The following is a 16,366-nucleotide window of genomic DNA, read 5'->3' as shown; positions in this document are numbered from 1 at the left end:
TTGGGTTGTGTCAAGAATGTGATTCAAAGGAAGCGCAAGTGCGAGCCCTACTTGGTGGTTTGAGGATGTTTGTCTCAATATCAGGGGAAATCCACTCAAAAGAAATATAATCTACTCCTGCCTGTTTTTCTATCCCTAGTTCTAGATAAAAGGGTGATTCTATTGACGTTTTAAATGTGATATGTAAAATGTGAAATGATATGCCTCCATTTTGTAGTGAATACCATGGTGCAAGGCTGCATTGCTATTGCTGTTGGCATTTAAGAATTGAAAGCTTTTCATGCATTTAGTGAAGGCAATGAAGCATCTGATCATCTTGCAAACCTTGCTACTTTGGGCGTTTTGAATATTGTAGGGGTGACATGCCATTGGATCCCCTTGGTCTAGTTTGTAGAAAAACTCTATGGGCATTCCTTTTTCTTTTCACTCTCTGGGCATTCCAGTGACACACCCTACCTTCTCTACGAGTTCAGCATGTGTTGCGATCAGGCCGTTGCCTAAATTTGGTTTCATGTAGTAACCTCGTACAGGAGTTGTGGAATTAGAGCTTAAATAGTCAGTGGGGAGGAGATAAGCCAAGTAGTCTCCTCGTAGTTACCTTGGAGTGTAGTGGTAAGTAGTGCTTGGTTGTCAACCTCGTAGAGAAGGTAGGGCGTGTCATTGGTAATATGTACAGAGAAAAGAGAGTGCAAGAGCGTTAAATGTATAAATCCCACGACTTTACTAGAAAAGAAAAACTGTATTTTTTGTTCTTTTTTCTTGAATGTTGGTGATAGTTTGTGGACCACAAATGGTTTCCCCGTAGTTTGAAATTTTACATGCAACAAGGCATGGTTTTAAATTTCGGATTTCGGTGGAGACCGACACCGAAACCACACAAAACCAAAATGGTCATTTATTTCGGCTGAAATTCGGTTTTTCCGAAATTTGACACAAAAAATCTGTTTTTTTTAATATTAATTTAATATTTCACTAAAATTTCTGCAGAAATTTAATAATGAATAAAATATTTTTTTTTTTTTTTTGTACCCGATTTCAACCGAAATCTCCGAAACCGGTACCGAAACTGAAACCGGTACCGAAACTGAAATTTTAAACCTTGCAACCAGGTAGGGTATTTTGCGGACCGGACTGCTAAAAATCACCCAAAACCCCTAGAAAGTCCAGGATATTGTGCAATTAAAACAGACTAGTTAGACACAACCGCATCATATATGGGTTGATTGTTCATATCAATGGTGAAATTATTTTGAGAATGGTCCTGCGAAAAAGAAATAGTAATGGTCTACATTCAAGTGTTCAGATCAAGTCGTTCTGAATTCTTGATGGAGTGAACTCCAAATTGCCATGCATATGGTGTGGATGAATGGTTTGGACCATGCTAATGCCACCAGGTTAAATAAATTACTTTTAAAACAACCCATCAAGTAAATCATTTCTCAAATGAACCAAATCTAAAACTTGACAGATTTTCAGATCCCAGCTATCCTTCTAAATGAACGTGTCCACCACATGCATGATCTATGCAACTTGTTCAATTTTTTCTTACACTTTTCCTTATTTACGGAGATGTCGACTGTTTCTTCCATGGCTTCTAATGCAAAGTGTAGAGAAAATCTCCAAAAGGTGTCGCACTATGTGCGCCACGCATGAAGGAGAGAACCCACGTATGATGAGATAGAAAGCCTTGTCTGTAACGTATCTCACCCCATATATTAAGGGTTCTTTGGGGAGTTTTCAGAGGAAGAAAGGAAAAAGAGGAGAGAAGAAAATGGCAGAAGCTTTGAAGAGCACGGAAGATGCAATGGCAACAGTGGCACTTCAAGCGCCTATCACAATGGAGCGTAGGGTCCGAGACGACTTGGAGAAGTTCCTTCCCAAGCCTTGTAACTACTCTCTCACTCACTCTCTCTCCCTCTCTCTCTCTCTCTCTCTTGGGTGCAACTTGGGTTGGGCTCAGCCCGAGCCCTACGGGTTCAACTTGATTTTGGCTCGGGTTGGGAAATGTCCCAACCCGATTTAATTACGGATTGGGTTCAGCTTGAGGCCTTGGCAACCCGACCTCCGTCCTCTAATTTTATCTTGATTTTCCTTTCGGTAATTGTATTTTTCTGTTTGGCCCAAGGTGAACCCGAACTAACCCGACCCGATTTCGGCTTTGATGGGTTGGGTTAGGGTTAAGAAATTTAGAGGCGGGTTTGATGGGTTGGGCTAGGGTTGAGAAATTTAGAGGCGGGTTGGGGTTGACCATCCTCAACCCGAGCCTCGGGTCGGGTTAGGGTTGGCCAGGCGGATCTAAGGGGTGTCGAGGGGGGGCAGTTGCCCCCCTAAAATTCTGATTTTTTTCCTAGTCGATAGGTTATTTATGGATTTTTCTGAAAGGTGCCCCTTGAAATTGGGGATTTTTTCCGAGTCAATAGGTTGGTTTGCAATTTTTTGTGAAGTGTAACCCTAAAATTATAGGAATTAACCCTCCCAAGTCCCAACGAGCCATTTCTCTCTCTCTCTCACTAAAAATCTAAATAAACGGCTAAGATAATGTCACCTTAGGTAGATATGTACTATGAGATTTTATACGTTTCGTGGAAGTATTCTTCAAAAAGTACTGCGGGCCCACTTCATAGGATGATCCAAACTGTTCATTTGTTAGGTCGTAACAAAAATAGGATGCATCGCGTAAATCATCTCCATAGGATGATCCTAACCCTCTGATCTATAATAAAATATGAGGGGTAGAATTGTTGTCTCTACCTTAAGTGTGGGTTACGGGGAGATGGTGGGCCCATCTGGAAGTGCAAAATGGTGGACCCTAACATGCTACAACAACCATTTTCCGCCCCCTAAAGCATATTCCTGGCTCCGCCCCCTCAACGCTATCCAAACCGGCCAAGTTGCACCCCTATAATGACTCTCTCTACTGTGAAGCTGACGTGGCCTACTGCCCCTGTCAATTTAATAGACTCTAGCATTCTTGGCCATGCATTGGTGTGAAATAATGGGTCACACCCTATGCATGGCTAGGATGGAAATTGGGGGACCCACCCCAACAAAATATGGTGGATCCCACTCATGCAAGGGTTTTAGTGGAGTTAGTGGGACCCACTGCATCCTAATATGAGGTGTAAAATGGTGGACCTCCTCCTAACGCATGGCTTGGATGGAGATTGTGGAACCCACCCCATCAAAATATTAGGAAAATTGGGGGGTCCCACTCATGGATGGCTTGAGTAGTTTTGGTTGGACCCGCCCTATCAGAAAGTAGCTTATATTGGTGAGTCACATCCTATGCCTGGATTTTGATGAAGAAGTGGGCCCACCATATGCATGGGTTTGGGTAGATATGATGGGCCTTATAATATCAATTATCAAAACATGGTGTAAAATAGTGGGCCCCACCCTGTGCATGGATTTGAGTAGATATGGTGGACCCACTCCTTGCTGTAAAATGGTGGGACCACTTATTGGTTTAAAATGGTGGGCCCCACCATATGCACGGGTCTAAGTAGAGTGGGTAGTGATGGTGGGCCCGGTCATAACAAAATATGAGGTGTAAAATGGTGGGCCCCATCCATCGTGTAAAATGATGTGTAAATTGATTGGCCTCACCTTATCAAAACATGTGTTGTAAAATGACGGGTAACATCCTTGTGATGATGCATGAGGTGTTAAAAAAATCTAACATAGGAAATTTTTTCATGAAAACAGTTTTCCAATTAAATTTTAGAATAGGTAGATAGATTATAGATAGATGGATGGCACATACTAACATAGAATTTCATTTTCTTTTCTAGACCTGGCTAGAGCTTTAGTTGCACCCGATACGGATCACATTCTGGGCACTGTTGGTCATAGACACTACCATATGAGTGTTCTTCAACAACATGTGGCCTTCTTCGACCAAGATGACAATGGAATTGTCTACCCTTGGGAGACTTATACAGGTACATATATTTATACACCAGGAAATTATGATACTTCCACCCCCTTTTATTTGTCTTTTCTAAATTTTGACCCAATTTTCTTTTACTACACTTGCATTGTTCTAGGACTCCGGGCAATTGGGTTCAATTTCTTCGCATCTGCAATTATCGCCGTTCTTATTAATGGAGCCTTGAGTTACACTACTCTACCTGTAAGGTTCTAATTTTCCTTTACCCTGCATGTTGAAGTATCAGTGACTAAATCACACCAGCTCTAGCAACTTAAGCTTTTGCACTAACAGGTTGTTTCCTAGGGTATGCCTCACGGCGTCCTTCGGATCTAAACCCAACAACTCCTTGATATTAAAAATTCATGTGTATGGCTAATCCAAAAAAGGGGCCACATGTGTCAGTGTAAGGGCAACCCAGAAGGCCAGAAAGAGATTGGTGCTGCATGTGAGGGCGAGTGTTGAAGTATAAATGATTAAGTAACACCAATTCTAAGAGCTTAAGCTTTTTAGTAGTTGGTTGTTTCAAAGTGCACCATGGTTTCTACTGCATTTCGTGTAATATTTGATAATGGAAAGTGGAATCTCACAAAGACGAATGTTTTGAGTTGGGTCTTGTGATGATTTACAGGGATGGATGCCTTCTCCACTCTTACCAATATATGTACACAACATACATAGATCTAAGCATGGAAGTGACTCCGGAACTTACGATACTGAAGGAAGGTATGGTGTTTTTTCCTTGCTACGTAAACTTTCCAGCAAAACTTCCGTTTTTGTGCAATATATTTGTTTGGATGGACACAATCTCTCTTATTGATTTTTCATTTGATGGATTCCAGATTTATGCCAGTGCACTTTGAGAACTTGTTCAGTAAGTACGCACTTACAGTACTGGATAAGCTCACATTTAGTGAGATTTGGCAAATGACTGAAGGAAATAGTGTTGCCTTTGACCTTTTTGGGTGGTGAGTTCTACTGTTATTTTTTTTTGTGTCCATGTAGTTTCCCTTCTAAATTTTTGGTCTTGCAGGATTGCAAGCAAGGCAGAGTGGGGACTTCTATACATTCTTGCAAGAGATGAAGAGGGATTTCTATCTAAAGAAGCAGTTAGGCGTTGTTTCGATGGGAGCTTGTTCGAATTCTGTGCTGAGCAACAAGCTGCCGCTGGCTATATGGGCTAAGAAGGGTGTCTTCTTTGTTCCCTCCTTGATAAATAATGAAAATAGAAGTCTTATGTCCATATGGGTTCTGTATTTGTCTCGTATTGGGGGTTTATGTTTTTATCTCATAATAGTTATCTTATAATAATAGCTGATTTGGATCTCTCTTCCATTTATTAACTTTAGTTAGTCATATTCACCTTCAATCACTTTTCATCTTGTTTGCACCTGTGTTGTTTGAAATGTCATTCATAGGGCTTAACCCGAATTTATGAGACATCTCCCAACAAATTATTTACTCCCTTGAAGATAGGGATGATGGTGGTTACTCTCGATGATAAATTCAAAATTCAAAATGATGGTTTACAACATTTGTTACCAGATCTCTTTCAAAATGAGGTAACTGTCCGATGCAACTATCATGGATAACTGCTATGAATGGAGGTCCCCGACCGTCACAACAATGCATTAGTTATCTTTTCGTAGTTTCTTAGTTCCTTTAGTTTGTAATTTTGGACATTAGAAGCACAATGGAATCATGTGAGTAGTATATATAAGCCTTGAAAGCCAGTATTTATGTAATAATTCTGTACTAATTAATTGATTTCATGGCATCTATTGGGTAAATTAATGGAATGTGTAATGTGATTTTTATATCGAAGACATGTTGTCCTAGGGTAGCAGAGTAGGAATGTCATGCCCATGGATTCACAAATACTAAGGGGCAGAGAGATATGATATTCCAGTCCTTTCCAGGCCTAAAAAGTTCTTAGTTGGATTTGAGACTGGACATCTCTTCTTGTATATATCTAGCATCTGGCCTAGTCTGTCAATAGTTTGAATCAACTAATGTACAAGAGATAATTTTAGGCAATTGGTTGAGAAAAACTGAGAGAAATAAAAGGAATTGATTGATTGGAATAAGTAGTCAACAGGGAGGAGACAAGCATTGGAACTTACCCCAGAGAATAGTAGTATGTAGTGTTTGGTTGTCAACATAGTAAAGTAGTGCCAATATATATATATGAGAAAAGTGTAGCTACACATACGCGTAGCTAACTTAGCTACACCGACGCCTTAGAATACAGTGGACCCCACATTGTTTCTGTGTTGTAAACCATTCATTTGATGGGCCCTCACATAGATAGGGTGTGCCCAAAAAATTAGCTCCATAGGATCATCCCAACCCTACGATTTGTTGAGGCAAAAATGGACGTGTAATAACCTTCACAAATCTGTCCATTTTTGCCCCCACAGTTTGAACGGTTGGGATCATCCAATGGAGCTGATTTTTTGGGCACACCCTATCAATGTGAGGGCGTATCAAATGAATGGTTTCGATCACCCAAACAATGTGGGCCCACTGTATTTTAAGCCGTCGGTGTAGCTAAGTTAGCTACACGTATGTGTAGTTTCACTTAACTCTCTCTCTCTCTCTCTCTCTCTCTCTCTCTCTATATATATATATATATATATATATATATATATATATATATATATATATATATATATATATATATATATATATATATATATATATATAGGGAGAGAGCATCATTCGAAATCTAAGCAAAATTCTAGCTTTTTATGGATTTTGGCTTGGATATCATAGGGAGGGGACAATGGTGGCACACAACCAGACTTGCCCTTATTAGCCAGGAGACATCCTTAGGAGTCTTCGGGGATGTCAATGTTATATTAGCAACCAAACAAGGGGTTTTGCTAATGTGGTGCCCAAATACAAGCAAAACCCCCAAGCAATTCCGGCGTTTGTGCAACCAAACACACCCGAAAGGAAAATCAAAGCAATAACTAATATAATCCCCACAAAACTAATTTCTCACAAACACCACTTTTTTTTACAGAATATTTAGTGCCTCATAGTGGAGAGAATCATGGGGCTCCATCCCAAGCCTGTTTATGTTACTACAACAGCCTTCCTATTAAACCTACGAAGCTTTGGCAAAGATCTATTACACTTTGAATTTCCAACAAGGGTTCATGCAAAAACCAAGCACTAATGCTTCTCTTAATCTCTTATGAGCAAAATCGCAGTCTGTAATCACCTTCTAGGCTTCTATGCTCTTAAGTTTTCTGATACAAACACCCCATACAATTGTACCATTTTGCCTCAAAATGGCTTACCTTAATGACACAAGTGAACGACCCAACAAATGTCTAAAGGTGAAGCTTAGTGGGATTACAAAGACATACACGGGGAAAGATGGTCATGTAAAAAATCATGATCAAAGTTTTGAGAATAACTTCGAGGATCATAGCTGAATCGCGCCCTGTTCTTCTTCGATCTCATCGCTTGCCTCCACTGAGATTTGAACCTAGACATCAACTGCCTCAAACCCATTGATCCATGCCACCAACCCATCTTCACTCTTTGTTGAACTCTAACAAAGGTCACACTGTGAGATCCCACATCGGAACGGGTGGGAAGATTTGGGGCTTTATATGTAACGTGCTTGGATCACTTGTAGACGCGTTTTAAAACCGGGCGGGCCAGTGGCCTTGAACGGACAATATCTACAGGGGTTGGGTCGTTACAATTTGGTATCAGAGCCGACCACGCCGTACCCCGGTGTGCCAGCGAGGACGCTGGGTCCCCAAGGGGGGTGGATTGTGAGATCCCACATCGGAACGGGTGGGAAGATTTGGGGCTTTATATGTAATGTGCTTGGATCACTTGTAGACGCGTTTTAAAACCGGGCGGGCCAGTGGCCTTGAACGGACAATATCTACAGGGGTCGGGTCGTTACACACACCACTCTCTCTACTCCTGATTCTCTTTCCCCAAGCCATGGTTTGTGTCCGTTTCAAACTCCCTGATATCGAAATTCCCATCTTGAGCTCTTCACCTCTCATCTAAGTTGTGTACCACTGTCAAGAGGATTGTTTATAATGCCTCATTCGCAACAAAGACCACCCCCACATGTCATTTTCACCATTTGGCACATTAGCTGTACTTTACTCCCTCACTTGAGTCTCCATTGAATATTTTTCTGGCCCCCAATGTCTCTTCACTCACCATCATCCGTTTGGGTAAAGAGGATAGAAGAGAACTTCACTCTGATGATGTTACATCACTAGTGGGGAGAGAGCATCTTTGACACAGATGCCGCCACCACCAATGATGTGGAACCAATCTCCCGTCTTAGTAGAGAGTTCTCTGTTCCCTCTTTATAGAAATGTGAAGATCTCTCTCTCTCTCTCTGCCTTTTGGGCTCATGAATGGATAAAGATAGGAGCATATCTCACATATCTCACTTTATGTGGTGAATGGCCAATGAAAAATATAAGTAGGTGAAAGATTTGATTAGTTGCTTTATATTTTGGAAAAAGTGGTGTAATGTAATTTTGGCCTCTCTTTCAATGATTCTTATTAGAAGGCATTTTGCGGACAGGCTGTTGCATGAGAGAGCAGTCATCTCAGATGAATTAAATGAATGCGACAAAATTTGAGCCTATGTGGCCGCTTTCTCATGCAACAGCCAGTCCGCGGAATGCCCTCTCTGATGGTCGGTGGTCCGTACCACATCCCTATATTAATATAAGGTGATTTCATGTTTCGATATCACAATAATTTCGATGTCATGGGGTCTACCCTGAGGCCCATTCCATAGGATCAGGGGTGGAGGCACATATAGCATGAGGGGGGCCGTGGCCCCTCCCCCCGCGCAAGGACTTGCAAAATTTCTTTTATGGTGCATGGCCCTACATGCATACTTAGCTAGTTTAGCAGCCATGGCCCCCTCAATGACCAGTGCAGGGGCGGACATATCACTTCCCTATTTAAATTGTGGGTTGTAGTTGGATCATCCTATGAAGTGGGCCCCACTGTAACAAAACTCTCAAGGAAGCTAGGCTAATGTTGTAACTTGAGAGTGAAATTTAGATAGATAAACTATACTGATCTTCACACTACCATGATACTTAAACTAACTCACCTTGTCTTTTAGTATTTAACTACCCCTCAAAGGTTATTACAATTTCCGGAAAAGCAGTTAGAAGCCAATTTAAAAAGACAAGACAAGGTGAGATAGTACAGTTATCAAAACATGGTACTGCCAATATCAGCAGCCTAGATAAAAGCCGGTATGGTTGGTACATTAGTATGAAGGAATCCGGCCCGACCCGTGGACCATGTTGAGCATTTTCATCGTTTCCGAAACTCCGGACGTTTCTGCCAATTTTACAAAAGATAAGGAGTTTTCGGTAATTTAACGCATAACATTTCATAGTCGACGAAACCCTAGCCAGGACCTTTTATAAAACGGCGAAAACCTAAACCAAACCCTAGCGGCTATCCAACACAGTCGAAATGTCGAAGCGAGGTACTTTCTTCTTCCCAATCCATTATTAGGGTTAGGGTTAGGGTTTTAGAACTTCAATCTCAAAATTGAAATGCTTCCATTGTAGGATTTCAGATTCAAACATCTAGCATGGTTAGGGTTTTAGAACTTCGTGCTCAAAATTGAAATAATTCTCTGCACCTTCTTTCTTACGGTGTTCCTAGAGATGGTTAGGGTTTTAGAACGTCAATCTCAAAATTGAAAGTTATTCTTCGCACCTTCTTTCTTATAGGGGATTTCTAGAAATGGTTTTCCTTGTAGGATTTCAGATTCAAACATCTAGTAGAGAAAGCAGAAACTTCGGATGATTACTTATATGCATTTGTTTAAAATTTTTAGGGATCTTGTTTTTATTCTCTCTGATTGTCCTTTTCATTTTGTTGGAATCTATAGGTCGTGGAGGATCTGCCGGAAACAAGTTCCGGATGTCCCTCGGGTTACCCGTAGCGGCAACCGTGAACTGTGCCGATAACACGGGTGCGAAGAATCTGTACATCATCTCTGTGAAGGGGATTAAGGGTCGTCTGAATCGGTTGCCTTCGGCGTGTGTTGGTGACATGGTGATGGCCACCGTCAAGAAAGGAAAGCCCGATCTGAGGAAGAAGGTCATGCCTGCAGTCATTGTTCGGCAACGCAAGCCATGGCGCCGAAAGGACGGCGTATTCATGTACTTTGAGGGTAATTTGTCTTATTATTTCTGGGTTTTCATTTTTTTTTCTTGAATTGTGATTATAGACTTGTTGATGGGTCTGACTAAATATATCTTGTTGCACTATCTTTTTGATTTCTTAATATCCGTGCCCCCGAAAGGATGGTGTATGCATGTATTTTGAGGGCAGTTCTTATTATTTATGGGTTTGTGTGATTTATTTGTTGAATGGTAATGCTGAACTTCTTGTTGCATCTGACTAAATGTATCTTGTTGCACTAATTTTTGATTTTTTAATATCCGTGTCGCCGAACTAATGGTGTATACATGTACTTTGAGGGTAATTCTTTTTATTATTTTTGTGTTTGTATGATTTATTTCTGAATTGTAATGATGAACATCTTGATGGACCTGAGTAAATGTATCTTATTGCCTTATTTTTTGATTTCTTGATATTTGATTTTAATGAAGGATTAGTGCTACCAACTTTAGACCATTGTTTTAAATTTCGATCAAAAATTTGTTTATCCCAAAATTTCGTCCGAAATATAAGGGATTTCGCCGAAACGGTAGTTTATTTCTGCCGTCGCCCGTCTGTAATTTCGGCCAAAATTCTGTACGAGATAAAATAGCCGTTATTTGATTTCGGCCAAAATTTCGGTTTCAGTGAGGACCGAAATTTGAAACCATGCTGTAGACATACATGGAATTCATCTTTTCTTATCAACTGCATTATACATGCTTGCTTTATATTATTAACAGTTTAGCACTAGCTACTCGGGAATAATGCAATGGGAGTAGCATTGTGTTTTTTATTCCAAATCCCGCGCTATTCGTTACATCTTAAACTAGCTATACTATACATTAGCTGCACAATTATCCCATTTGTTTCTGCAAACATGCCAAAACATAGTGAGATTTTTAATGAATGAGAGAATATTGAGAATACCAAGATTTTGAAGATTACCATTAAAAAAAATCTGGATTTTGAAGATCATGCAAACACTCAACTTTCATTTAAGAAAGTATTACAAGATCTTCCTGCCATTTTAAATATTTTTTGAAAAATAATCTAATTAAATAAAAAAAGTATAATAATAGCAATAGCCAAATGTCAAACTTCATATCCTCTTTTTTTTAATAGTGAAATTTTTAATGAATGAGAGAATATTGAGAATACCAGGATTTTGAAGATTACCATTAAAAAAAATCTGGATTTTGAAGATCATGCAAACACTCAACTTTCTTTTAAGAAAGTATTACAAGATCTTCCTGCCATTTTAAATATTTTTTGAAAAATAATCTAATTAAATATAAAAAGTATAATAATAGCAATAGCCAAATGTCATACTTCATATCCTCTTTTTTTTAATGGTATATCCTTTTTTTGTTTCATAAATTTCGTATTTTATCTTTATTTATTAATTGGTCATTTTCTTAGATTTTTTTTCTAATGTATGTATATCTCTATATTTTATCTCCTCAGAATTATCTACTTGAAAAGAAAACCCAAAATAATTTAACATGTACTACGAGCCATCTGTACGTAGAATTTCCAAAGATCAAGATTCATGACTATGGTATTCATTCCTTGTGTGTGTGGGTGGGTGGGGGGTATGTTATTATATTTTATCTTTCTATTAGTTGTTTCTTTACTTAAGTGGCTTGTATATATAAAATTCCAGTATTAAACTGGATGGTGTTCTTGTGCTTTCATGTTTTGGCTGTCTCCTAGGAAGTCTATGCAACTAGGATACTCAGTACATTAAAACTTTGTCCGGTTATTTTATGATTTATACATGTATGCAATGAACTAATACATTTGCAAGAAATTTTAAATCCTCTTGGGTCAATATGTTAGTAATAGACTAATAGGGGGGAAAGTTCCGTTGATCTTTTGTTCCATTTGATTTGTATGGAGGGGTTTTCTTTACTTGTTGAACATCAAGCTAGTAGAGAGATAGAGTGTGAGGCAAGCATTGCAACATGGAGCATTGTGGTAGTACTTGTGCTCGTTTTGGTTGTCAGTAGAGTAGTGGCAGGGGCGTCATTACTAATATGTGTGTGTGTGTGTGTGTGTAGAGAGAGAGAGAGAGAGAGAGAGAGAGAGAAAGAGAGCACAATACCCAAGAAATCCTAGTAAAAAACCACATTGTGGGTTTTTTGCTTGGATTTTGTTGAGAGTTTCTTGGCATGCCACGTCACCAGACAAGAAGGAGACAAGAAGGAGAGAGCTTTTGCATTAAATGCAATCCATGACTTTTGTGAGAATGTTAAAAATGCCTATGTACTTAACCAATAGGGTTGTGCCACCACTCCCAAGTTTTTTTTTTTTGGAATGATTCCACCACTCCCAAGTTTAAATCCTTGAAGTGTAAGTTTTCTCTATAAATCCATTAAAAAATTGAAACACCCACTTCCCCAAGAAACTTCTAATTTTTGCTCAACCTTATGCCTGCTAACAAAATTCCTCCAAGTGCCTAGTAAAAACTAGAAAAATTCCCCGAGGCTTTGTTGGAAAAACCATTGTTGGTTGCCTATAGAGTTTTGAAATCCTAGAAGACTCCTTGGGATACCTTATGGTTGTCTCCTGCTTGTCTGGTGACATGATTTTTTTTTTTGCTCAACCTTATGCCTGCCAACAAAATTCCTCCAAGTGCCAAGTAAAAACTAGAAAAATTCCCCAAGGCTTTGTTGGAAAAACCATTGTTGGTTGCCTATAGAGTTTTGAAATTCTAGAAGGCTCCTTAGGATACCTTCTGGTTGTCTCCTGCTTGTCTGGTGACATGATTTTTTGCTTGGATTTTCTTGGGATTGATGCTCCCTCTCTCTCTCTCTCTAATCTATGTTGGTAATGTCACCCCCAACCAATAACCAAACACTACTTTCTACTACCACTAAACGAGGTAACTGCGAGGAGATTACTTGGCTCGACTCCTCGCTCTTGACCACTTAGGTTTTAATTCAACAATACTCTCTGAGGCAAGTACTTACAACCAAACAAAACCCAAGTGTTATTGCCACTCACTCCACCTCCAACTAAATATCACCCTGTCACTACTACTAGCTTGCACTCAAATTAATGAAGGGCCCTCCTGATGAATCCAACAATGAAGAAGATCATAGGTACCCTATTTCTCTCTCTTCGCTGTTTTCTGGAGTGTAATTTGGTAGTCATGCCTTTACCTCTCATTTTCACTTGTGTCTAGTGGAGATATGTTATCGCATGTTGGTATCCTCCCGCTAGTTTTCAAGTTCACAAGTTAAAATTGTCAAAATTATTCTAGGAATTTACTAATGAGAATCCTTTCGATGATCTATTGGCTATTGCCCACATTCAGTTGCTGTCAGTCACAAGTTGAGACCCATATTCTTCTCATCGGTGAGAAGATGGGCGCGGTTTTCAAACCTCTTCTTTTCTATATGTGTTTATCTTTTTTTCTGCATTTTACATCGTCGTCGAAATTTCACCTTCTATGTTGAAAACAAGCCAAGCGCACCCCCCCCCCCCCCACCGGCGCCAACCCCCCGCCTGCCACAAGCATGCATGAGGGGTGCAGGTTGCGACTCCAACAATCTCTTAAAACCTTGTGGTTGGCTCTCACAATGCACAGTACATATCATGCTTCATAAGCTCAATGAAGATCAACATGTTAATGAACATCCAATAAGAAAGTATTTCAAGCACCCACACCAAGCATCATATGGTAGGGAACATTATAAACAATCTCACTTGGACATTTTAATTATCTTCTGTGGAAATTATGTTCCTACCTGGCACTTTTTTTAAGCCATTAGATGTTATGAACTTTTAAAGTATATAAAGTAGTTGTTGGGTTATCAATTGTATGTATATTATCAATTGAAGGATGGAATTAATAAATTCAACCAATGCATGTATAAATTGGTCTCTGTAATATGAAGGCTATTCGCTCCATGTTCCTTTTCTCTTCCTTTGTTTGTCAATTGTTTTCACCTTGAACTGTGAAAATTTTCTCCATGGAATATTGGTTTACCAGGTGATGAGAGAGTGACAGGGAGGGTGGGAGAGGGAGAGGCTTGAGTGGGCATGAATGTGGAGAGGATGATCTGCGGTTGAAAAACATGGGGCAAAAATTAATTTTTTGTAGAGTTTTTTTTTTAAAATTAAATTAAAACTGTTTTCAGCTGCTTCTCACCCTCTCAGATGCCCTCTCAAGCCTCTCCCTCTCCCTCTCCCTCTCCCTCTCCCACCCCCAACCTCTCTCTCACAGTCACCAATAGGTAAACTAATATTCCATTGAAAACACTTTCATGGCTGCCAAACTTGGCCTTAAAGACTGCTGAATTTCTAATCTTTTGTTTTGTTTATTGAATCTGCAGATAATGCTGGCGTGATAGTAAATCCAAAAGGAGAAATGAAAGGTAATAAATATTCTTTATACAAAATAATAAATCTATATTTGCTGATAACAGTATCCTGAACTTTTGCATTTAAAGTGCAACCTCGTGTTACTTCGAAGCATACTCAATTCAACTCAACTCAACAAAGCCTTTGTCCCAAATTAGTTGGGGTGTGTTACTTCGAAGCATGTCATTAATATTTTGAGTGTGTTCTCAACATTTTGAGACCAATTTGGTCAGCTGACACCACTCATGAACTAATTATTTTCTGCATCTTGTAAAATCCAAGCATATAGTATTTGTAACTTGAGCACTCTTGTTGCTCTCAGTGATTAATTTATTCAGTGTTTGGTGCATATACCTTGCAATAACATATGGTGGCATTAAATATTTAATTTGCTTTTGCTTTTGTGGGGGTTTCAGGGTCTGCAATTACAGGGCCGATTGGAAAGGAATGTGCGGATTTGTGGCCGAGAATTGCAAGTGCCGCTAATGCAATCGTTTAACAGTTCCTGCCCCAATTTCTCTATTTACGCTTCCTTTTGTTGAAAGCTTTGATTTCTTACTGAGTTCCTGAAACTAAAGGAATTGTTGGTGTTAATGTGTTATAGCTTGATAAACTTTGCATTTGGTTTTGGATTGGTATGTTGTGTTTTTGACATTTGGTAGCAGATATTAGACTTCTTGAAACTATAAGTAGCTGGTGTTGTTATGTTCCATATTAGTTGCGTATAGATTGAATTTCACTTCCAAGCATATCAGTAAAAATAGGAAGTGCTGTACCGATTGATGGCCATGTGTGTTTTGGTGGTGCAGATTTCTGGAGAAAGGCTATTTTTTTTTTATCCATTGTTGGTTTTGCTGCCTTTTAACATGACCTGCAAGGCTAGATCCCCCCAAAAGACTGTTTTTGGAGAGGGGGGATCTTATTTCCGCTCAATTTTTGAAGCTAATGTGGTTCCTTGGATTTTGAATCTTCAATTTTGGCCTGTAAGAATGAGAAGCGTAGCCAAACACACCCCATGGCCCTGGTCGGTTTAGATTTTGATTACCGATTGTGATTCTGAAACTGATTATTGGACTCACGTTTATGTTTACTTTTGAGTGCAAAAGTCTGTGTTTCGGACTCTGGTTCTCAAAATCCAAAGCAAACCTGGCCTAAGAACTCGCTGCTGCCATTGGATTCACGAAGCTTCCTTTAGTACCCATTCATAGACTTTCATCTCATCACCAGCATTGACTGCTCTCTCTCTCTCTCTCTCTCTCTCTCTCTATGAAACAAAGTTCAGAACTTTAGAAAATAATTTCGAAAACATATACAGATTAACTTCTGTCGTCTGCTGTTTGTTATTACTCTTGAGATGATAAATTTACCCTTTGAGAGTCATAGAGGACCTAAAATGTCTTGGTTTCTTGAGATGTCAAACAAGGTGGTGTAACGCAACCTTATTTCCCTTTGGTGATTAATAATTTGATTAGTGCACAAAGAAAAGTAGTGTTAGAATTGATGTCCTTGAATCTCTACCCTCTTGAAGAGAAATTATATGATGAAATGTCCTACAAACTCGTACTCACCATCCCATCCTTGATATTTTATCCTACAGCAGTTAAAATCTCTTGGTTTTTTGAGATGTCAAACAAGGTGGTGTAACGCAACCTTCTTCCCCTTTGATTAATACATTAGTCTTGTTTTTATGATTTGATTAGTATACAGTGAAAGGGATTTAAAACACGTGAAAGGTGGTATGCCCGAAGACCCACCCTTGATATTTGATAGCTGCTCCTGATGTCTTATATCTCATTAACAGGTTGCTGACAAGTCAATTAAAAAAGAAAAGACAACCTGATTTAGTGCAATTATCAAAATATGGTTGTGCAGATA

At 39.4% G+C, this 16,366-nt stretch overlaps 2 protein-coding genes across 2 annotated transcripts; both read left to right on the top strand.

Annotated features, from left to right (window-relative positions):
* Nucleotides 1-1,729: 1,729 nt before the first annotated feature.
* RD20 (Caleosin-related family protein) lies at nucleotides 1,730-5,254 on the top strand. The gene is made up of 6 exons (XM_077394711.1): nucleotides 1,730-1,886; nucleotides 3,792-3,941; nucleotides 4,047-4,132; nucleotides 4,560-4,654; nucleotides 4,771-4,896; nucleotides 4,962-5,254. Exons 1-6 carry the CDS (start codon nucleotides 1,772-1,774, stop codon nucleotides 5,110-5,112), a joined length of 723 nt encoding a protein of 240 aa, XP_077250826.1. The 5' UTR covers nucleotides 1,730-1,771; the 3' UTR covers nucleotides 5,113-5,254.
* Nucleotides 5,255-9,276: 4,022 nt separating this feature from the next.
* LOC143890143 (Ribosomal protein L14p/L23e family protein) lies at nucleotides 9,277-15,203 on the top strand. Its single transcript, XM_077394710.1, has 4 exons — nucleotides 9,277-9,434; nucleotides 9,846-10,130; nucleotides 14,464-14,505; nucleotides 14,908-15,203. The coding sequence occupies exons 1-4, from the start codon at nucleotides 9,422-9,424 to the stop codon at nucleotides 14,988-14,990; spliced, it is 423 nt and encodes a 140-aa protein (XP_077250825.1). The 5' UTR covers nucleotides 9,277-9,421; the 3' UTR covers nucleotides 14,991-15,203.
* Nucleotides 15,204-16,366: the final 1,163 nt, after the last annotated feature.

Source organism: Tasmannia lanceolata, unplaced genomic scaffold (assembly GCF_043159265.1).
Source record: "Tasmannia lanceolata isolate RefF3 unplaced genomic scaffold, GAP_Taslan_0.1 ptg000013l, whole genome shotgun sequence".
NCBI lineage: Eukaryota > Viridiplantae > Streptophyta > Magnoliopsida > Canellales > Winteraceae > Tasmannia > Tasmannia lanceolata.
Note: the sequence above shows the minus strand (reverse complement) of the source record. Positions and strands in the feature narration are given on the sequence as shown.